Source organism: Maylandia zebra, linkage group LG1 (genome assembly GCF_041146795.1).
Source record: "Maylandia zebra isolate NMK-2024a linkage group LG1, Mzebra_GT3a, whole genome shotgun sequence".
Lineage (NCBI taxonomy): Eukaryota > Metazoa > Chordata > Actinopteri > Cichliformes > Cichlidae > Maylandia > Maylandia zebra.
The window spans coordinates 18799769-18824232 of NC_135167.1; the positions used below are offsets into that span (position 1 = coordinate 18799769).

At 42.1% G+C, this 24464-nt stretch overlaps 1 protein-coding gene across 1 annotated transcript in view; it reads right to left on the minus strand.

Moving 5' to 3' along the window:
* Positions 1-599: 599 nt before the first annotated feature.
* The window catches only part of aldh1a2 (aldehyde dehydrogenase 1 family, member A2), a 33203-nt gene continuing 9338 nt past the window's right edge, over positions 600-24464 (minus strand). Inside the window, exons 3-13 of the mRNA XM_014412011.3 lie at positions 24236-24376; positions 23577-23706; positions 19388-19449; positions 18582-18710; positions 12062-12175; positions 4504-4606; positions 3710-3894; positions 3429-3593; positions 2953-3110; positions 1700-1774; positions 600-1468 (exon numbers count right to left, since the gene is read on the minus strand). Of these exons, the coding sequence (XP_014267497.2) occupies positions 1396-1468; positions 1700-1774; positions 2953-3110; positions 3429-3593; positions 3710-3894; positions 4504-4606; positions 12062-12175; positions 18582-18710; positions 19388-19449; positions 23577-23706; positions 24236-24376 (1335 nt within the window). The 3' untranslated portion in view covers positions 600-1395. The remainder of the gene's footprint in view (positions 1469-1699; positions 1775-2952; positions 3111-3428; positions 3594-3709; positions 3895-4503; positions 4607-12061; positions 12176-18581; positions 18711-19387; positions 19450-23576; positions 23707-24235; positions 24377-24464) is intronic.

Genomic DNA, 24464 nt, shown 5'->3' on the forward strand with positions numbered 1-24464 from the left:
TTACTGGAACACTTTGATACAACTTTAATATTTTGCAGCACTGGCCAACTAAATAAGGAAGGAAGAGGATAAGTAGTGTGTTAAATGTTGTCCCCCACAAAATATGATTAATAACTCCCACAATGACACCTCCACCTCCTCTGTGGTGCAAGTAAAAACTCTAGCGTTTATCACTATGCAAATATTTCCAATTTCATAAGTTTGGAAACGGTTTTTACCTCAGAGTTCAAATGTTCACATCAGACTTGTGTAACTTCCCTGCTGGACCTGGATGGGCTGATTTATACGTCACAGATCATTTTGGCTCGGTAAATCTAAAACTGATTTTTTTTTTCCAAACACTGACAAAAATACATCTGAGTGGATGGAGATTTTGAATTAGTATTCAAAGTATAATAATAATGAGTAGTACTATTAGTACTGTTCAACATGTGGATCAATATAACGAGCTAAGTATAGATATTTAATGTAATAATTAAATAGACAGATTTAGCCTGAATTAAAATGTGAGACTTTTTGATCGGCAAAGACTCGAAACACTTTTTCCAAGAAAAAAAGATTTTACTGAAAAACAAACAAAAAACAAAAAAACAACTATAGTCATTTTATAATTTTATAGCATATGATTGTATAAACATAAAAATAGATGGACATCAATGAAAATCAGTTACATGTATTTTAAAACACATCTACTCCTCTTTTAGCAGGTGAGAGTAAAATGCTTTTAAGAGGTTAAAGTTTTTTCACGTTTACATCAGTCAAAGGTCGACATACAGTGTTAAGTCATATGAGCTAAAATACAAACAAAGACAATTAGAAATCAATCTTAATTCAGAATTAACATTTCATCCATTCGTGTCTGAGGCTGACGACATCAGTGGTTTTGAATGAGCGAACGTGCTCGCACAAATTCTAACAAGACAGTGACACATGAGGTTTTGACGATCACACCGCACAGTACAGAGAAAAACTGTCACCCAGCGGGTTACAAGCTGCTAAAGGGCTGATTGCAAGTGCGGCAACTGAGTCTCTGAGCATCCAGCATCTGGTGGTGAGAATCGGGGTTGTAACGGCTGGGACGGGCGTCGTTATTGGGTTTTGAAGTCAGAGCAGCCTCCCCCATCGTCTTTGTGAGTGCTTTAGTGTAGTTAGTGGAGGAGGTATGGAGTACTGTGGGAGGGGGGCAACACAAGTGGCGATACCTGGACTGGAAGCGGCTGAATGTCCACGGAGGGATGGGAGGCAGTGAGTGGGTACAGCCTGGAGTTATCATGGATATAAGTAGCTCTGATGGGTCGTGGTGTGACACCATGGACAGACTGACAAAAGCTTGTCAACAATGAGGAAGACACTACCTCCTCCTCCCTCCCCACTCCCAAAAAAAGTGTGGCTGCCTTAAGAGTTCTTGGCGACCATCTTTATTGTGATGGTCTTCACTTCTGAGTACTCCTTCAAGCCGTTTTCTCCCCTGAAAGAAGAAATAGAAACATTTTGTTTAAACTCGAATGCTGACAGCAACATTGAATTACAGTGTACACACTGCTGGAGGCCCTTGGAGCAGGAATATTTCCTCTTAGATAGAGATTTACATCATGTTAAGCTTTTTTGGAAAGTCGGCTTTCAAAACACTAAGTCAGCAATACTAGTGTTGCAACTAATTTGTGTGTATTCAGCGGGCAGACGACCAAGTCTTACTCACATTTCACGTCCATTGCCAGACATTTTATATCCTCCAAATGGACACTGTGTGCTCAGAGCGTTGAAGCAGTTTATCCTGTGAAATACACAAAGCATTGATCACTCTTGATCAGTTGACTTGCAGTTTACTATAAAAATTTTGCACAACTTTATCCAAAGCGTCATTTGGGAAGACGGATGTAAAATTACATTCTCATCATCACAGCTATTTTTAAAAACCCCTGAACTCAATAACAATTATTCTTTTGCTGTTTAGCAAACACAGTTAAAAAAATGTCAGGTTCTATATCTGTAAACGTAGTGATTACAGCTGCTGTAGCTGCAGAAACAATGCTTTGAAGTAACTCGAAAATATGAAGTAAAATTATTAAATATTTCAGCGATTTTTTTCCTTCTCATCCTTCTGCTGAAAGACTTTGTTCTCGTGCTTCATCACTTATGTCCTTGTTCTTCTCTCGCCAGTTTTTTGAACCACATTCAGCTGATCGCTCTCTGAGTCTTCATACACCCCCTGTACAGTACCCCCCAATTTCTAGATTGTCCTTTTAGTCTCAAACATTCGTGCCATTTTAATAGTTGCACTACTTGTGTTTTCTTTTTCCTTTCTAGCTCAGGTTTTTGTATATTTGTGTGCCTCCTCATACATGACTTTTCTCCCCTCTTTTGGAGTCTGTCTCTTTGCCTGAGTTGACCACCTGCTGAGTGAATTTCTCAATGTCTATGATTAAAGTTCTGGATCTTACCTATTACTGATGTCTTGTGATTGGACTCATAAATATAATGTTTATAATTAAGGATGGAGCATATAATATCCTTTCTTGGTTACAGAATAATTTATGTGGCATTTGTGATGAAAATTGCCCGATGGTGATTAGGTCAACATCATTGATGAAGGAAGAGTTATTAAAATAGCTAAGCATAACAAGTGACGCAAGATTTCTGGCAGCTATCTATACTTCTACTCATAACCATTTGTAAGTAATTAAAAATGGAAACTATTGCAGGTTAACTCAACAAGTAACATTTACTATTAATTTCATTTCAGTTGTCCTGTCCTGGAACATTATTTCTGATATTTTCTCATCATATCTGAGCTTATGGGTGGATAAAAGGGAAGAAAAGCTTTTCTTTGTGGCTACTGTAATGATTCTAAATCAGCAGACTGTTAGTTAAAGCTTCGGGAAAGTGGCTGATATTTCTCACATGAAAAATATTACTGAATGGAGCTGAAGAAGCACGGCAGATAGAGCTTACCAGACAGTGCCAGCCTGCATGGCTGTGGATATGGTCATGGCTTTGCTGATGTCCTTGGTGAATACAGCGGCAACCAAACCATAATCTGAGTTGTTGGCTCTTTCTATCACTTCATCAATTGTTTTGAACTTCATGATCTGCTGGACTGGCCCAAAAATCTGTAGAAATATGGTAAATGGTAAGCTAACATCACACATCAAAGAAATGAGAATACACAGACTCACTATGAACTTCAAAATTATTAGTTATTCTTAGGTAAACGCATTTAATTAGGGACTTAATTTATGTATCACCATCCTTTTTGGTACCTTTTTACATTTTTTGACAGCTTTAGTGACTCTTTTTTTCTCCAGGTTAGAGAAACAGGTTATTAACAGCCTCTACATTTATTCATGAACTGTTTTGCTACCTCTTCTATTGCAGCCCTTAAATCAACTCAAGATGCATTAGTAGTGCTGGAGTCTTTATCACTATACCTCTTCTCTGGCAATGCGCATGTCATCTCTGACGTTAGAGAAGACCGTAGGCTCAATGAAGAAACCTTTCAAGCCCAGAGCTTTGCCTCCACACTCCAGCTTGGCCCCTTCGGTAATGCCGATCTGGATGAACTCCAGCACACGGCTCTGATGCTCTCGGCTGATCTGTGGAGGTGGAGGACAGACTTACTCCCTTATGACAGAAAAAATGAGCAATATATGAAATTTACAGAGCAAATGATAGAAAAACCGATCACAGCTTCTGATTCTGTGCTCCTCACCTGTGGTCCCTGCTCAGTCATGGGGTCAAAGGGGCTGCCAACTATCCTCCTCTTTGCTCTCTCCACGCTCCTCCGGACGAACTCGTCATATATGGGATCCTCCACATAGACGCGAGAGCCTGCCGTGCAACACTGGCCTGCGTTGAAAAACACACCCTGGTGGGCTTCTTCTACAGCCAGATCCACTGGGGAAATGGAGAGATTTGTGCTGGTTAATAACTAAACAAAAGTAGTATAGAATTATAACCATGAAGCTACTTATTAGGTAAAAAAAAGACCTGACTGGTCTTTAAAAGTGAAACAACGCACAAATTAAATATCAATAAAGACAGAACAAATTTATCTGTTTATAAAAAGCAATGTGTGCAATGTTATTGGAGCTATCCCATGCAAATCTGACACCTGACACCTGAGAGACAGGATCCCGCTGTTGTGCACAAAGGGTTAATGGACCCCTGTGATTTATGGGTCTCGGCCGAGTCGGGGTCCATTCCCTTGATTTACAGGCCCTAGTGTGCCCCTCTCACGGCTGCTGAAAGCATTTGAGACGCTCTGCAACCCCAGTTTGGTGAGACACTTGGAGTTTATATGAAACCCATCCATCCAGAGGTTTTCATAGCACTGCTAAGCCCCGAACATTTTAAGGTTCTCAGTAAGGGTGAGAGCTGTGAGTGCTTTTCTAAGAATATGACACACAGCTACAAAAAAAACCGTGATTGTGACAGACAGACATTGGGTGGGAGGGGGTCAGGTAAATGAAGTGACAAATAACAAAATAACAAAACAAAACTTACAATCAGCATCTGCAAATATTATGTTGGGATTCTTTCCTCCCAGCTCCAGCGTCACTCTCTTTAGGTTACTCTTCCCAGCTGCCTCTTGGATCAGCTTGCCGACCTAACAGAGGAAACAGATCAGAGGTTTATTCGTGGCGATGCAAGGCTCACAGCCAGATCAGTAAATCAGCTGGAACCATTAAATATCTTAAATAGGCTGGTTAGCTCCTAACAAGGAATATACTGGTAGGCCACCTGAAACATGAGTTCTGCAAACACACAGAAAGAATATCTGTTACAGGCTTTTGGCGACAGCGAGAGGAAAACAAAATGATGTTTCTGCCGGGAAGAGTATTTGATATGTGCCGTAGGACAGGAAGAGGCAACCACAAGGTGTGTGGGTGGTGTACTGTGATATAACACCGAGACGGGATATTCGGTATGAGTTGGGCCTGGTGTGACGATATGAAAGACGGCAAGGGATTTGTGGTGTTTTATCTCATCCTTCTATTGCCCTAATTTCCACTTTACTCCTTATCAGGAGCGATGATATCAGATGACCTAAATGAAGAATAATAAATTACGGATTGAGGAATAACATTCCTTGATAAAGATCTATTGCTCAAGAGAATCATGTGTAAAATTCATCCTGGGGGAGAACGTTTTAGTTTTATTTAGTACAAATCATTAAATCTTTGAAAATGTTTTGAATACAAGCCATGAATATTTTTTTACTTGAACCTTGTTTTTCTCTGTAATACATCATTAAATAACATCCACACTTCTTTTTGCTACATTACAGGCTATGCATAGTAAGATATTTTAGAAGCAGGCTAAGGTAAGAAGACCAAGCAATACCCTTGTACCTCCACCAATCACCAGTAAGCCAGTCAGGGAAAAGATATTTTTCTCTGGTGACTGGAGATTTAGTGAAACTTGAAGGCGATGAGGTTTTTGGAGGCACGTGACCATTAACCACATAACATTAATATATTCACTGTTTGGATGTGTAGTAAGCTTGGTGGCAATGTAGGATCGCTTGAATAAGGCATTAGTGTCATAGACCAAGAAACTAGTTTGCAAACATCAGAGAACCACTGGTCATGAGGAAAAAATTTGTATTCCCTGACTGCTTAGGAGTGGTCGGATGCTGATGGCAGTCACTGGGAGATGAGTGATAAAATCCCAGTAATGCAAGCCTACATGCTCCCTAGCAAAAATATGTATTCTACAACTAGTTAGCAAAAACCTCATTGTGATTGCTTTGGCTGTTAGCATTTTGCTGCAGTTGTAGTTTAAAAGAAAGCATTGTACTTGCATATAAACATTGTCCAGCTAGTCTCTGAGCTAATACTGAAACTGTGAAAAGTAAGACACAAACCAGAAAAAGAGATGCTTAAATTTGTGTCTTAGCATTGCAGCCAACCTTGTTAAAAAAGCTCAAATTAATTTTTCTTGTTTACAATTTTCAGTTTGTGACACACTTTTTTAAGTTTTACTAGTGCTTGGCTAGTGGTCAAAGATATTTTGAAGACAAACATGATAAAGCAAAGGCAACACACTACTTGCTTTGCTAGCAGATTGTTAGTGTTGCTGGTAGATTGCCACTAGAAGATTGCAATCACTAGGAGGTTTTTGTTGCATACTGATTAGTATGGTTTTCAGTGTGATTATTTGTCCAGGTTTGTACTCCACTTTGGTGATTGAAATTTTTGTATTTTATGGGCCTCTGCTTGTTAACTGCTCGCCTAGCGGTAGTGTTGCTAAAACTGCTAAAAGTGCGACACCAACCAGGAACAAAGACCATCAAAGTAAAAGTTGAGCACTTTTTGAAATCTTCTGGTTCCAGTGGTAAGGTACAACTTTTACTTTGAAGGTGAGTGTTCTGCCTTCCCAGTTTGCATTGCATTTTTCCCAGTTTTACTACCACTTGGAGAGCAGGTGGTAAGAGTTTTTGTTGCAGCCTCCAGCAACCACCGCCAACCACTCAGGGAATCCAAATAAGATTTCAGGTACCAAACAGGCGACATCACAGTGGCAACGCCCACTCATCATACCATCTATGAGCTTATGAGCAGGAGAAACTAGCTTGAGCTAAAGGCAACAGAACTTTTGTGCTAATATGAGATTAAAGTCATGGCACATTTATTTGTTTAGGCACTTTTTCAATTCAACTCAACGTGTTTTAAATGAGACACAAAACAAACATATAATGAGGCAACTTAAAAAAAATAAACATGACATTTAAATGAATAATTAAATTGGTAAAATAATAAATACATGGTGGGATTCATCACTTTTGGACAGAGCCAGGCTGACTGTGCACCTCTGGTTACAGCCTTTAATCTAAACCTGCTGCTTTAAGACTAATAAAGGCAGTTGCAGTAATACGTACTCGACATGAAAAGATACAGGTTAAAACTGCCGGACGCTATTTGACCCCCTTGCCAATTTCGGTAAACATGATTTTAGGTTGTGAGAATGAGTCACCAGTTTTTAATCAATATTTTTCACTGTTCTGACACGTTGCAATAACTGGACTGATAACAAGCCTGGAAAATCCCATACACCACCCTCACAATCCTACACCCTAAACAAGTATTCATCTTCCTGTTACTCATACTGTGTCTTTTATAGATAAAGAAGAAGAAAAAACCCCTTAGTGTCCAAGTCCCCCCCCCCCCCCCCCCCCTTCTTCAAACCACCCCTAAGAAAAACATCTTCAAACATGTTAAAGACTCATTCTCTTGCTCTTTTCTTCTTCGCTCTACTTCCCATTATATACTGAAAGACTAAGATCAGAACAGCTGGGCTGCGGCTGGTACCGAAGCTGCCTAAATACAACACAAAACTTGGCTCGGCTTCATTTTTCTGATGTGTTTTGTCTGTCTTTGATCAGAAACATAAAGTGGCTGACTAAGGGGAGTTTAGCATGTGTTTATTCAAGGGTAAAGGAAACACACTGGGCTGCTAGACTCCTCCGCCACATGTGAGTCAGTGAGAGATGAGCTGAGCTCCTAAAATCCACCTGTAGCTACTCCAGCACCTTTAATCCTGTCTGAGGAGATGAGGTGCTTGCTAGGATCCCACCATTGCTACTACAGTGCAGTGACTCACTGTCTGGGCATCAGCAGTCTCTGACAGTGCTGGCTCTTTTCTCAGTAATTGACTCCAGTTCACACGAAATAACAGGAAAACTAGTAAAAAAAGAACCAAAAACAACAAGAAACCCCCCAAACTGGACCACTTATAAAGGAAATGTTCAATTGGGATGAGATGTTAAACAAAGATGTTTATAATACAAGTTAAACAAGATGCCACAGGATAGATAATTTCTAAATAGATAAATACATGATTATGGTTTAATCATAACTAGATCAATGTTTGAAATTATACAGTAACTAATATAGACCGTTAGCAGCTGCTAACAGTTTTTACCGTGGCTTATTCTAACAAAGTTTGGTGATCCTAGTGAGGTTGTGCTTGAATTTGAATGTTTACAGAAAATGTACGAAAGATTGAAGACACTGTAGACATTGAACAGACATCCTACACACACAAATAAGTAAGCTAAGAACACAAAGGATGCTGTGTCCACAATAGCGCATTTCTGTTCTGAACTTTTATTTTAGGAACTATTTGCGTTTGCCTAGAAAAGGTCAAATCATGTGACGATACATGTACGACTCAGGGAAGGACACATAGTTACTGTTATCAGCCAATCAGAAGCCTTGGAATGAATTAAGACAATGCTAAAAAAAAAACCCCAAAAAAACCCAAAAAAACCAAAACAAACTGCAGTTCCTCTAGTGGCCACTTGAGGCTGGCTTCAAAAGGGAGTGAGTCTCATTAGACTTCCATGATAAAATGGCCATGTACAGCATTACAAAGCATGTTTAGCTTGACATAAAAATGTCCCTGTGCTTTACAGATAGCCATTCAGATCAACTATAAGTAGAATGATTTATTTTTTAATAACTGATCTACCTGCTTAACTGAGTTAGGGGTGTGGCCTTATTAATTAACAGACAGCTTTCCCAACACATTTAGCTGGAGCTGACTAGCATCTACGAGGCCTCACTTTTGTTACATCCAGCCATTAGACTGGGCCGGTATTGCCGTAGGTGAATTTTTAATTGATTATCTGACTAACATTAGGGCTTGATGTGTGGTCAAATCATCCCAGAAGTTATGTGCTTTGGTGAGTGAAGTTCTGGTGTTTTATTAGTTCACTACTTGGGTTGCTTATTCACAAGACACCACAAAAGCGGATAAATCAATAAGTTTGATTTGCCAGATTTTTATGCCAGATTCCATTCCTGACACAACCCTCCTAGGGATTTGTGTCCCTTAATCATTTGACATGTGTTAACCAATACAGTATGAACACTACGCTTGTAAATTGCCTTAACATGCTTTGCTGATATGTGCTTCTGTGTTTTGCACTCGAGTTCATGGATAGGTGATAAATTAGCACGCCACTTGTTTATTCATATAAAGTAACTTCTTCCTCCCAAAATCCAACATGGCAACAGCCAAAATGCTAACAGAGTCCACAATACAATTTCTGAATGTGGGCACATCCATGCTTTATACAGTCTCTGATCAAGAACTACTCATGGGTGTCTGATCGTTTCTAATATCAGTGTGGTCTAGTCTCCAAAATGTAGCTAATGCAGTGTTGCTGAAAGCTGCTAGATGCTGGCTCCAAAATAAATGTGTCTCCTGCTTCAAAATGGATCCGTTTTTTCCCGCAAAAACTAGATCACATTAGTTTTTGATGATTTCAGCTGTACAATCTAATGTGTGTACCATTGGTCATTTTATAAATTACTGCTGTGTTACTAAGACTGGTAGCTAACGGAAGGCTGTAACGCCCGGCAGGAGGCGTTGATTTACAGCTGGCTAACAGCTGTTTCAGAGTTTCTATTTAAAGAGTAAACTTTTTTTTCTCCAGACGCACACTTCTACTACTCTGTTTGTATTTAAGGAGACTTTGATATGATGCAGTCATGCATTATTTTGGTAATGCTTATCTTTAACACATTGTGGTTAATGTAACTAATACCAGCATGGGCTAGCCCAAGGTCCTGGCTCCACACAGACAAACTCTGCAATGCTGTGGCCATTTTTAGGAACAATATGGTCTACAGCTGTGGTTTGAGCTTAATGCTTATGTCAGCATGGACACACACACACACACACACGCACACAAACACACAATATGATATTAACATGCTTAGTTGGGTTGGGCAATATGTAAATATTTTCCAACGGCCTGCCGTCAGTCCTACGACAGGCAACTGATGATATATTTGTTAAGGGTTGTCTGTGCAGCAAGTGCAGGGAGCAGGGCAAAAGACTCCCGACACCCTTTCAGCAAATGGAAGCATTTGTTTGTGAAAATATTTTAAAAAATCACTATTTTGGGAATATTTTGGTTTTAAAATGGAAGAAACTAAAGGTCCTGAGGGAGTGATGCCTCCGCTTTGCAGCCTATAAATGAACAGAGGTAAAGATTACAAAGGCTAATAAATGAATAATGTCATTTATGAGACTTTTCAGTACTAATCGATTGGACAGCAACCACTACCTGCAATTACTTCAGGCTGGTCCCTGTCATGACTTTCTAAAAGTTAGAACCATTGGTACGAACACCAACTGTTTTCATATCACGTAGACAATAAATTTACTGGAATTTTCAAGAGGACAGACATAAATCACACAACATAATAATATTAATTATTATTATAATAACAATGAACCCCACAAACAACTGCATAACCCCAAACCTTAGCAGATATAACTGTAACCAACAGTTCTTAATATATCTGAAGCTGAATTGTTCTCCTGCCCAGATGCTAATGTTGATTTTTAAACTGAGACATAAATGTGTGTAACAAATTCAGTTCTGCAAGTTATCCAGATATTTAAAAAAATAAACAAAAAAATCCACCATTGTTTCATAAAAAGAAAAAAACCCAGCATATCACCAAAGTCATTTAAAACTGTTTTGGGGAAATTTCAGTGTTGAAGCAACAGACTGGTCAACTCTCACAGCTGTTCCTCGAGTCCATTAGCGTCACTTAAAATCCGCCTCATCGACATCCAGGATCTTTGAAATGCAAACAACGGCGTACACTAATGATGATCTCTCCCTGTGACATTCACGTTTACATTTTACAGGAATATGTCTACTCATGTGCCACTTAATTAGGTACACTGGTTCAACTGCCCCTTGCTCATGCTGAGCATCAGAATGGGGAAGAAATGTAATTTAAGCGGCTTTGAAGGGCGTATGGTTATTGGTGCCAGGCCGGTGTGACTATTTCAGAAACTGCTGATCTACTGGGATTTTCCCACACAGCCATCTATTTTACAGAGAATAATCTGAAAAAGAGAAGATATCCAGTGAGTGGGAGTTCTCTGGGTGAAAATAAGTTCAGAGTGGAATGGCCAGAATGCCAGCGCAGAATCGCTAAAGCGCACAGCACGCAGATTGGCTTCAGCCACACCGGGTGGCACTCCTGTCGGCTAACAGCAGTTAAAAACAGGAAGGCTACAATTTGCCTGGATCTCAATCCAGTACAGCACCTTTGGGATGTGGTGGAACGGGAGATTTGCATCATGGACGTGAAGCCGACAAATCTGCAGCAACTGTGTGATGCTATCATCACATCAACAAAACCCTAAATCCCTGAGGAATGTTACCAACACCTTGTAGAACCTATGCTATGACGGATTAAGGCACCTCTGAAGGCAAAAAAGGTCCAACGAGCGAATGTCTCATTGTTCCAGTCGGTTTTGCTTTCATTGCTTTTATCTGTGACATCTGTACCTGTATGGGCTTATCAGGGACTGCTCCAATTACACATACTGTACACATGGCGCCTCCAACACAATGCAGGAGTCAAAACAAATATTACATAAGGCCGTGTTATTTGCTAAAGATAGGTGTAAATTACAGGATGGTCACATAAAAATATCACTACAACATCAGGACTACTGTAAATGGTTTTAATACAGGGGTTAGTCAACATGGAAATGACAGATGTTTATAAATGATCTGTAGAAAGGGATCTGCCGTCACTCTGGCTGTTCTCGCTGACTCCAGGAATCTGTTCAGACCACAAGGCTCAACACCTAACATGGTATGTCCTTTGTCTTCCTATTAACTGCTTCCCTGTTCTCAAGAGCTGTAACGGTATATCCTGATGGTGAGCTAAATGAAAAGCGGTATGGAGGTGCATTAATACCTCAAAGACAGCTGAGGGAAAACAGACGAGAGGCAGTGTTTTCAGAGAGACCTGTTTGTATACTCTCGACAGCGCAAATATGTGCATGTGTGTGCGATAAAATCAGAGCCCTGTCATGAGGAGTAATGACAGGGTGCGCGGCTTATGTAAGACCCCATTTGTTTGTCATTTAAACTTCAATACAGGCACACAACATCCCCTAATTACCCAGCCTGCTCTTATGCTCTGCACATGTTGGTCACTGTGTCAACTGTGTTCAGTGACAAAAGCTAGCAGTAGGCAGATGCTGATCTGAGCAGTTCCACTAGAGAGAAAAGTACCTCGGTTGATCCTGTGAAAGCCACTTTGTCTATGCCCATGTGTGAAGCAATTGCAGCTCCTGCTGTTGGCCCGAATCCTGGCAAAATATTGATGACTCCCGGTGGAAAGCCGGCCTGTCAAAACAATATGAGAGGAAACAAGCTTTAGCGGAGATGACAGCAGAGCCAAGCAAAACCACAGGCAGTGTGGGGGAATCCAGACCCAACCCAACCTCCCTACAAGCAGAGAGCAGGGAGAACATCAAAAAGGCAACAGACAGATAGTCTCCAAGAAGAGGCGAGGCCGGAGAGGACAGGGGAAAAATAGAGAGGATGTAGACACTTAAATTTGTCCATTATTTGGCTTCAATACATTGCCATGTCAGGCTGTGTTGTTGAACTTACTCATGTGTTTATCCTTATTGTACACAGCTGCACTCACTACAAAGAGCTCTGGTTTGGAATTTACTCGAGATTTATATCAGCGTGTTTAAGATGTTCAGATTTTATTTTATTATTTTGTGGAGTTTTCGGCACTATTGCCAGGAAAAACTGAATAAAGAAAAAAGAAAGTTGACACCAGAGCATCCCTGAATTAATTTTTCTAAAGCACTTTTATGTTGACTGTCACATCCATACTTAACATATGAAACTATGTGATTATATAACATTTGTTCTTGTGATCTCTCTGAATCCATAATAAACTGATATCAAATTTAGAAATAAAAACTTAAAATAACTTTCCTTATTAGTCATTTAGCATTTTAGCTAGTGTGTGCATCATTAGGCTCTCATCACTCTTCATGCTATCGTTAAAGTGGGATTATTCAATGTGGTATGATAATGCTGTACTTATTACTGCTAAAATACTGCCTGTATTATTCTCAAAGGTTGCCATCTTAGCAGAAGGTTAGGGAGTACATATTTTAAGTCTGTACGAGGGAATGCTAATTCTAATTAGCAACCGAGCAGCAGGTGATTTTTAGCAGACCTTGACATTATGGGTGTTTTTTCTTGTCTATGTATTATTAGTATGAGTGGTTACATGTTAAGTTAAGCTGTAAATGTCTACAAAATGGCACAGCTAGCTTGCTAACCACTGTGAAATGCTTCAGTAGCCATTTCTGCTAAGTACATAACCTAATTATCATGAGACAGCAGTACTGTATATACTTCATATACTGTTATATATATATATATATATATATATATATATATATATATATATATATATATATATATATATATATATATACCACATCCATACTTGCTGAAGGATGTGAGACACATTGTTAATGTTGCTCGAGTACTGATGCCACAATGGAACAAACATTATCTAAATATTATTTAAAAATGGTTAGCTGCCCTGGCGGACCGACCCCCGGCTGCCAAGACTGGCAATAGGGACATGGAATGTCACCTCTCTGGTGGGGAAGGAGCCTGAGTTGGTGCGTGAGGTTGAGAGGTACCGGCTAGATATAGTTGGGCTCACCTCTACGCATTGTCTGGGCTCTGGAACCAGTCTCCTGGAGAGGGGCTGGACTCTGTCTCAGTCTGGAGTTGCCCCTGGTGAGAGGCGGCGGGCTGGGGTGGGTATTCTTATATCCCCTCGGCTTGCTGCCGGTACGTTGGGGTTTTTCCCGGTGGACGAGAGGGTTTGTTCCCTGCGCCTTAGGGTCGGGGAACGGGTCCTGACTGTCATCTGCGCTTATGCGCCGAGTGGCAGTTCGGAGTACCCAGCCTTCTTAGAGTCCCTGGGGGGGGTGCTGGAAGGTGCTCCACCTGGAGACTCTGTTGTCCTGCTGGGAGACTTCAATGCTCACGTGGGTAACGACAGCGAGACCTGGAGGGGCGTGATTGGGAGGAACGGCCTCCCTGATCTGAACCCGAGTGGTGCTTTGTTATTGGACTTCTGTGCTAATCACAGTTTGGCCATAACGAACACCCTGTTCGAACATAAGAGTGTCCATAAGTGCACGTGGCACCAGGATGCTCTAGGCCGTAGGTCGATGATCGATTTTGTAATCGTATCACCAGACCTGCGACCATATGTTCTGGACACTCGGGTAAAGAGAGGGGCTGAGCTGTCAACTGATCACCACCTGGTGGTGAGTTGGATCAGGTGGCGGGGGAGGACGCTGGACAGACCTGGTGCACCTAAACGCGTAGTGAGGGTGTGCTGGGAACGTCTAGCAGAGGCCCCAGTCCGCGAGATCTTCAACGCACACCTCCGGCAGAGCTTCAACAGCATTCCGAGGGAGACTGGGGACATTGAGTCCGAATGGACCATGTTCAGCGTCTCCATTGCCGAAGCTGCTGCATTGAGCTGCGGCCGCAAGGTGGTTGGTGCCTGCCGTGGTGGTAATCCCCGAACCAAATGGTGGACACCAGAGGTGAAGGGAGCCACCAGGCTGAAGAAGGAGGCCTATCGGGCTTGGTTAGCCTGTGGGACTCCGGAGGCAGCCGACAGGTATCGACAGGCCAAGCGGAATGCGGCTCGGGCAGTGGCTGAAGCAAAAACTCGGGTGTGGGAGGAGTTCGGAGAGGCCATGGAAAAAGACTTTCGGACTGCCTCGAAGAGATTCTGGCAAACCGTCAGGCGTCTCAGGAGGGGAAAGCGGTGCTCTACCTGCACTGTGTATAGTGCTGGCGGAGCGCTGTTGACGTCGACTGAGAAAATTGTCGGGCGGTGGAAGGAATACTTCGAGGACCTCCTTAATCCCACTGACACGTCTTCCGGGGAGGAAGCAGAGTCTGGGGATGAGGGGTGTGACCCACCGATTTCCGGGGGCGAGGTCACTGAGGCAGTTAAACAACTCCTTGGTGGCAGAGCCCCTGGTGTCGATGAGGTCCGCCCCGAGTTCCTGAAGGCTCTGGACGTTGTAGGGCTGTCTTGGTTGACACGTCTCTGCAATGTTGCGTGGAGATCAGGGGCAGTACCTGTGGACTGGCAGACCGGGGTGGTGGTCCCCCATCTTCAAGAAGGGGGACCGGAGGGTGTGTTCCAACTACAGGGGGATCACACTCCTCAGCCTCCCCGGGAAAGTCTATGCCAGGGTGCTGGAGAGGAGGGTTCGTCCGCTAGTCGAACCTCGGATACAGGAGGAACAATGCGGTTTTCGTCCTGGTCGCGGAACACTGGACCAGCTCTTTGTCCTCTCGAGGATACTTGAGGGTGCATGGGAGTTTGCCCAACCAGTCTACATGTGTTTTGTGGACCTGGAGAAGGCATTCGACCGTGTCCCTCGGGGCGTCCTGTGGGAGGTGTTGCGCGAGTATGGGGTGTCTGGCCCATTGCTACGGGCCATTCAATCCCTATACAACCGTTGCAAGAGCTTGGTTCGCATTGCCGGCAATAAGTCGGACTCGTTCCCGGTGGGTGATGGGCTCCGCCAAGGCTGCCCTTTGTCTCCGGTTCTGTTCATAATTTTTATGGACAGGATTTCTAGGCGCAGCCAAGTGGCGGAGGGCTTTCGCTTTGGTGGCCTCAGAATCTCATCTCTGATTTTTGCGGATGATGTGGTTCTGTTGGCTTCATCGGGTGAGGGCCTCCAGCTCGCACTGGAGCGGTTCGCAGCCGAGTGTAACGCAGCGGGAATGAGGATCAGCACCTCCAAATCTGAGGCCATGGTTCTTAGCCGGAAAAGGGTGGAGTGCCCACTCCGGGTCGGGGATGAGTTCCTGCCCCAAGTGGAGGAGTTCAAGTATCTCGGGGTCTTGTTCGCGAGTGATGGGAGAAGGGAGCTGGAGATCGACAGACGGATTGGGGCTGCGGCTGCAGTAATGCGGACGCTGCACCGGTCAGTCATGGTGAAGAGGGAGCTGAGTGTAAAAGCGAAGCTCTCAATTTACCGGTCGATCTACGTCCCTACCCTCACCTATGGCCACGAGCTGTGGGTAGTGACCGAAAGAACGAGATCGCGGATACAAGCGGCGGAAATGAGCTTCCTCCGAAGGGTGGCTGGCCTCTCCCTTAGAGATAGGGTGAGAAGTTCGGCCATCCGGGAGGGGCTTAGAGTAGAGCAGCTGCTGCTCCACATCGAAAGGAGCCAGCTGAGGTGGTTCGGGCATCTGGCAAGGATGCCCCCTGGGCGCCTCCTGGGCGAGGTGTTCCAGGCATGTCCCACCGGGAGGAGGCCCCGGGGCAGACCCAGGACACGCTGGAGAGATTATATCTCTCGGCTGGCCTGGGAACGCCTTGGTATTCCCCCGGACAAGCTGGAGGAGGTGGCTGGGGAGAGGGAGGTCTGGACCTCTTTGCTTAGGCTGCTACCCCCGCGACCCGACCTCGGATAAGCGGATGAAGATGGATGGATGGATGGATGGATGGTTAGCTGCAGTATTGCTTCTCATGTGTTTTATATATATATATATAAAAAAAAAAAACACCCAGCACGCCCCTGCGGGCGGTTTATCCTTCAAGCTCGGGTCCTCTACCAGAGGCCTGGGAGCTTGAGGGTCCTGCGCAGTATCTTAGCTGTTCCCAGGACTGCGCTCTTCTGGACAGAGATCTCCGATGTTATTCCCGGGATCTGCTGGAGCCACTCGCCTAGCTTGGGAGTCACCGCACCTAGTGCTCCGATTACCACGGGGACCACCGTTACCTTCACCCTCCACATCCTCTCGAGCTCTTCTCTGAGCCCTTGGTATTTCTCCAGCTTCTCGTGTTCCTTCTTCCTGATATTGCTGTCATTCGGAACCGCTACATCGATCACTACGGCCGTGTTCTTCTGTTTGTCTACCACCACTATGTCCGGTTGGTTAGCCACCACCATTTTGTCCGTCTGTATCTGGAAGTCCCACAGGATCTTAGCTCGGTCATTCTCCACCACCCTTGGGGGCATCTCCCATTTTGACCTCGGGACTTCCAGATTATACTCGGCACAGATGTTCCTGTACACTATGCCGGCCACTTGGTTATGGCGTTCCATGTATGCCTTGCCTGCTAGCATCTTGCACCCTGCTGTTATGTGCTGGATTGTCTCTGGGGCATCTTTACACAGCCTGCACCTGGGGTCTTGCCTGGTGTGATAGACCCCAGCCTCTATGGATCTTGTGCTCAGAGCTTGTTCTTGTGCTGCCATGATTAGTGCCTCTGTGCTGTCTTTCAGTCCAGCTTTGTCCAGCCACTGGTAGGATTTCTGGATATCAGCCACCTCCTCTATCTGCCGGTGGTACATACCGTGCAGGGGCCTGTCCTTCCATGATGGTTCCTCGTCTCCCTCCTCTTTCTTGGGTTTCTGCTGCCTGAGGTATTCACTGAGCACTCGGTCAGTTGGGGCCATCTTCCAATATATATATATATATATATATATATATATATATATTTATTTATTTATTTATTTATTTATTTTTAACACAAGCAGTTTAAACTTCTGACACCTACACATTACAAATACAGGAGCTGCTTAGCCATGGAAACCCATGGCTAAGCAGCTCCTGGCACAAAGTTTTTGTGCTGATGTTAAAGCAAAAGGAGGTTTTGCTGTTTGTAATTTGACATTCAGGGACTATTTTCCCTTAGCACTTGGTGCTGCTGCTCTATAACTTTATGTGGTCTTTGATTTCATGGCTGAGTTGCTGTTCTTAGTAAAGCCTCCCGCATTGCAGTAATTCCCCTTTCAGTTGATCGTGTAATATCTAGGAGGGTAGAAGTTTCACAAACTGACTTGTTGCATAGGTGGCATCCTATTACAGCAAAACGTTCAAATTTAGTGAGTTCTTTAGAACGACCCAGTCTTTTACAAATTTGTGTGAAGGCAGTAGATGAAAACATTGGAATTCAAAGATTAATAGGTTTGACCCAGTACTTTTGTCCATACAGTGAATATTGAATTGAGTTGAATTAGCTGTATTAATATTAATATTTGGATTTTATTTTGACTAAACTACCAGAGGTAGTAAACTAGAGACACTAGACATGTGTTTAGTTCTGCATCAGATAATTATTTTGTATTTCTGACACTTAATTATGTGACAGAGACCAACATGAAGGTTTTTAAATGCAGCGTGAAAGCTCAGCAAAAATAGATATTCACAATATTAATCTCATTATTACTGTTTCTGCAGCATTTCCCACCAGACAGATGCTAATTCTGAGCTCTTTTTTTTTCATTAAAATAAAGAAAGATTTTAAATGTTTCATTTTTATCATCCTAAATATATTTTATTGTTGTATTAAGAGACTAAAATCTGTATGTTTTAAACCATTAAAAAGTTCATTTGCATAATTGAGGCAAACTAACCATTTCATTTTGGCTCTATATTGGCTGGAGATAACATAAAGGCCAAGTCCTACTTCACTGACTCTGAGATGATGCACCAAATCGATGTGACACTTCACTAAACATCTGTTTTTTATCGCCTTTTGGTTACATTAACATTGAACTGTCTAAATAAAGTGTTGGCCAAAGTCAAAGTGAACACTGTGTCCTTGGCAAAATAAAATCTATAAGTGATTCTGTTTCAGTTAGTTCAGCACTCATGCTTGAAACTGTGCGTGCGAAATGTTTGCCGTCGTCATAGTGACTCTGTCATTTACCTCCTTGATTAGAGCTGCCATGTAGAGGCAAGTGAGCGGCGTCTCCTCAGCAGGTTTCAGGACGACAGTGTTTCCACACGCGAGTGCTGGGCCCAGCTTCCATGCTGTCATCATCAGAGGGAAGTTCCACTGTGTACAACACGCACGCGCACGCACACAGACACACACACAAACACCGGAAAAAGACATCATGCATCTGACACACTGGGTGGTCACAAGTCAAGTTCAATAACTCATCGCTCTTAAGTCACTCACTCTCATTTTCACTCTGTCTAAACATAGTCAAGTGAGAAAATGTTCTCGGCACTTGTACAGTATTTTCTCTTCCCACAGTATTCTGAGAAAGTCGGGAAATTGCAACACATGTGCAATAGACCCGTATCACTGTTCAACACACAGGCCTGTGTTATTTCTGCTTTGCACAGGAGCCCATGGGGCTCAACACAGAACCACACGCTTTCTGCACTCTTGCACAATCAACAGTGTCTCTTTCTCCTTGATCTTTTCCTCCTTTCTCATCATTCTTCTTTCCTCAAACACACTCTGTTAAATCCCTTAGCTCATTCTTCTGCTTCTCACTTCTTGTTCCCTTTTCCTCAAAGCCACCGGCACACTGGAGGGGGTGGGGTTTGGAGTGGTTGCGGGGGATTACCGGTAAGATTTAAAAACTGTGGCTGACAGGGAATTACTGGAAAATTCAGAATGTAATTCAGTACTTTTAGACGCAGCTAACTCCATCTTTTTTATTTTTTCTTCACACTTCCCTGTCATGTTTGCATGTCACTTTTCAGAAAAGTTATACTCACAGGGACAATTTGTCCACAAACTCCAATAGGCTCATATCTGGTAAATGTCAGATACTCTCCATCTGTAGAGGAACACACATGAGCAAAGAGAGAACTGGGTTATTTATTCCTAGCTTTAACACTTTAACAAATAAGCACTTAATAGGAAATACTAAAAAATCCCTCTAAACACATGAAAAACGTCACCACCTGACTCCCCTGGTGTTGTTGACTCGACATGTTAATTTGCAAATGAATCCACATTCCTTGTTCCTTGTTGCTTTACCCTGGTGAGAGATTACGTTTCCTCCAGCAGCACAGGCATGTGTGTAACTGTTTTAGGTCATAGAGATGGGTGTTATGCTGGAAAGGTTTGCTCATTCCTCTTGCATTACTTGAGTAAAAAGGAGGTACTTGCTGAGGGTGTGCCATGCTTGTTCATTTTTCAGAAAAACAATTCATATTGAGAAATGTGTGTATAAATTTGTTACCACAGTGGTCAGCTGATGATTGCTTAATGTTGCACTTGGACTGGAAGGATCAGTGGGGGGATGACAAGTTAAACAATCACGTTGACAACAGATACAAAACTGCAGTAAGATTCCCATATTTCAACTTTTTCTTTTTTTTGTCCGTGTATTCCAGTGTGGATCTTGCAAAACTGCTATTGTTTGTGGAATGAATCTACAAACCCAGTAGGCATGACATTTTCTGGAGGAACTCGAGTATCTGAAGCCTTGTTTGAAAGAATGACGCCTGCACATGAATTATATTTCAATTTGGCACAGGTGGTGTAAATGATACCAAACTGTACTGCCAAAGGTGCTGCACATAATGACACTCCCCATTCATTTCATGCCGTCTCTGATATAAATTTAACACCACAGTATCAGCATAACAGGCAAGACAAATAGCTGCAGAGGAGCAGCTCATGGTAGCTGTGTTGCGCCTCATTCTAACAGGTGAACAAACATGATTACTTACATCATACAGGCTACAGGAATACCCTTATTTATTTACTCTGAAAGCCTACAAGTGGAATAAAGCTTAGACCAAAGCCCTGGGAAAACGCTCGCCGTGGTTGGTTTGGCAGCAGCGTACAAGAGAAGCTTTGAGAGGGACAATACAGCGGTATCAGGATGTTTTCCATGTCCTCTCAGTCTCTCTCATTCTTTTTTTTCTTCCTTTTAAAACACACAGCCAACTTTCTTCTCTTCCACCCTCAGATTCAGCTGCTTTAGAGGGGCAACACTGGCAGCTGGCTCTAATGTGTTTAGATTGATTACCAATTTGTTACCTTCACCCGCTGAATGTAAGCTTAGCTTTCTGCAAAACTCTGAACACAATGAAATAAAAAGAGTGTTTTGTTTTACTAAAAAATGTAATAAATGGTGATGTCAAATAGAGACCCCCCCCCCCCCCCAAAAAAAGATTAAAATTTCCTGTACTTGTAAAAAGCCTTGTATTAAAATATTGCAAGAATTTATGCAATGATCCTAGTCAAAGGTCTCTAAAGTAGCTTAAAAGCAAAAAAAATTAATGTTGCACAACTTAAATCCCTATATTAATTGTGCATTCTCATGCTCCTCTTACAGGGTTCCTATATTATAACATAGTTCTCCTGACTGTCCACATGCTTTTCAGTCAGCGTAGGAAAAGATTAACGGAGGCTACAAAGATTTTTTTTATTTTATTGTTCTGAGTGTTTTAAAATCATGTTTATAGCTGCTTGTTGTATATAATAAACACCGATTTTGGTACCTATGTACAGTGGAAGCGTCATGGTATTAATACTTTTAAGGATCTCTATAAAGATGGCACTTTCTTAACTTTTTTAGACCTGTGTTCAGAAACAAATCTTCCGGCTACCAATCTATTCCGTTATTTTCAGGCACGGCATTGCACTTCTGCTCTCTTCCCGTCCAACCCTCTTCTTCCAAATGTCCAGCCTTGGGAGGAATTCTTATCCCTTAAACCCAATAAGAAGTCAATTATATCTTTAATATATAAACAACTTATGGATTTACATGTCCATTCAGTTGTTAAAATTAGGAGGGCTTGGGAGCGGGAGTTAGGAGTAATTTTTTCGGATCAGCAATGGGAGAAAGCAGTATCCAATGTCCGTTATAGTACGTCCTGTGTATTGTACAGGGTTTGCTATTCAAACTATTGCAAGTCATTAAACGTTCTACCAGCTGATTAATATCATCTCTCTCCCCCCCCCCTTTTTTTTTTTTTGTGTGTTTTGGGTTTCTTCTTAGTTTTTGGGGTTTTTTGGGTTTTTTTGTTTTGTTTGTTTTTCTCAATTTTATATAAGCGTGGGTGTGACTGTGTGTGTGTGTATTATTGTATCTGTTCATGTAAGAAAAACTAACAAATATGTCAGGGGAACAGATTGTATTGTCATTTTAAACTTATGTACATTTGTCGCTCAATAAAAATATTTATTAAAAAAATAAACACCAATTTGCTGCATTTGTTATCAGGCACTGGTTGTAAATTATATAATAACTTACTAATCTAGGTCACTTTGTGTGGAACACAGTCAATATAATAATATATCCCAAATTCAATTAGCACATGTAACAATAATAAAAGTAAAGTTGATCAACAGACTTCAAAGAGCGATCGTATTGATTTTCCAGGTCAGGGAACTATTTTTTTATTTTGTTTTATTTTAATTTCATTTTCCTGACACCCCAGTAATGCACAATAACAATTAAAACCTTTTACTGATACCAAACGGGTCTCAGAATAAAACCGTGCCTGCTAAAGCTCTCAGTAGAGTTAGTGGAGAATTTAAAGCTACTTTCAGCTGCTCACTTCTCACAACAAACAGCTAACTATTGTCTAAGAGGTTTGACACATTAAATCTGAATGACAGACTCTGTAAAAAATGTGCACAGTGTAACATCAACAATTGTTTGAGGAATTCTGTATTGAAACTTCAAGCTGATGCAAAGAGCGACGTGTTGCATTCATATTGAATTGATTTATCAACTACAGGTTGCCACGCCCTAAGGCATATCTTTCATTATCATAGATTTTCTCTAAATGGGAACTAAAAATGACAAAATAAACATCATGTTGCAATCTTTAAGCGTTTAACTGGTTTATTAATCAAGGAAAGTGTTTACTGAGGTCAAAGAGCAGATCAGAAAGAAAGTGATCTTTCTCATACACTTCTATACAGTCAGTCTTCTTTTTGCAACCAGAGGAGTCGCCCCCTGCTGGCCATTAGAAGAAAGAAGTAGATTTAAAGATCTTCCACACATGCTTCTGTCACGGTCCTGGGTCTCCTGACCCAGCGTTTTTAGTTCTTTGTGATTTTTGTATTATTGTACTTGTGTGTGATTTATTCTATGGCTTCTAGTTTTGATCCCTTGCCCTTCATGTCTCTCTGTGTCCCCTCTGTTCTGTGTAATTGTGTCTTTGCATGTTTGAGTTTCTTGTTTTCTGTCACTCTGCATTGTGCCTTATGTTCTCATGGTTGGTTTTTTGTTACTCTCTCTAGTCTAGTCTCTTGTGTTCCCAGCTGAGTATTTCCCTGTGTATTTTGGTTCTTAGACCTCTGCCTTATGGTTTATGTCTCTGTATTTCTTAGTTGCTGTCTCCACTGTGTCTAGTTCGCGTCTCTGTGTGATACTTCCTGTTTTACTTTGATGGTCCGTGTCTCATGTGAATGCGTCCTGCTTTGCTTGTCTCGTCAGTCCTGATTTCTCCCATCTGTGCCCTCCTTCTGTGTCTCATTCCCCTCGTTACTTCCCAGTGTATTTAAACCCTGTGTTTCTCTGAGTCAGTGTCGCGTTGTCCCTCATGCTGTGTGTGGATCTCCCTGTGTCTCGCTGTAAGTTCTTAGTTTGTGGCTTCCCAGTTTAGTTTAGTTTAGTTTGTATGTTTGTTCTACCGGCAAATAAAGCTGTGTTTTGAGTTCATTCCCTCGAGTCTGTGAGTCCTGCATTTTGGGTCCAACTCCCGCCTGCCGCACAGCGATTCATGACAGCTTCAGTTTTTAAATCCTGACTAATCATATATGTTAAGTTTGCAATTTCAGTTGAGTGTTGTTGCGTTTTTTGTTTGTTTTTTGGTACCAAAAAGTCAGAGGAACAAACACAAAAACACAAACCTGGCTCTTTCTTTAATACCATCTGACTAATCCTTTCTTTAACTGCTAGTACCCTTCATCTCTCTCAGTCCAAATGGCTCTTACCCATTGGAATGGAAGTACCATGGATCTTGTCGGCATATCCAGCAAAGTATCTCAGTGTCTTTATGGTTCCTTGGAGGTCCACAAACAGAGTGGGCAGGAAAGGCTTTCCACTGTCCAGTGACTCAATAGTCTGAAGAGAGACGAGGGACAAATATGTGATATAACCTTTTGATCTTCACATATTTCCATACTGTTTTCTATCTTTTACACGCACCCATGGGTGAAATGTGACACTAAGATAACACTTAACTACAAATACGGCAGTAATATGCTCGCTTTAGGACATATAAGATAAGATAAGATAGAACTTTATTAATCCCTCGGGTGGGTTCCTCTGGGAAATTCGATTTCCAAAAAAGCACAGCACCGACAGAAGTTACAGAGTTACAGAATATTATATACACACACACACACACACACACACACACACACACACACACACACACACACACACACACACACACACACACACACACACACATATATATAAATACAGAGACAATATAAATAAAATATACGAAGGGGATAAATAGAATTTGCATGTATTTGTACTATCAAGCACAAAAGCAACTGTAGATCCTTCTTTCCAAAAGGCATAAAATGCATTTAATAACATGTGAGGAAAAATAAGAGAACATTCCCAGTATTTGTCCACTTACTGCTAGGTAGACACTGTCCCTCTCCACCAGGTCAGCCAGTTTGGACAGCAGTCGACCCCTCTCTGAAGCATCCATCCTTCGCCACACAGAGCCCAAAGAAAAGGCCAGGCGAGCTGCCTGCACGGCTTTATCAACGTCAGCCTACAGGGGAAAAAAAACATGTCACTTCATGATCTGTCTCTGCATTTTAGCAGGCCTACATCTGACATAGAAGTGTATATGCTGAATG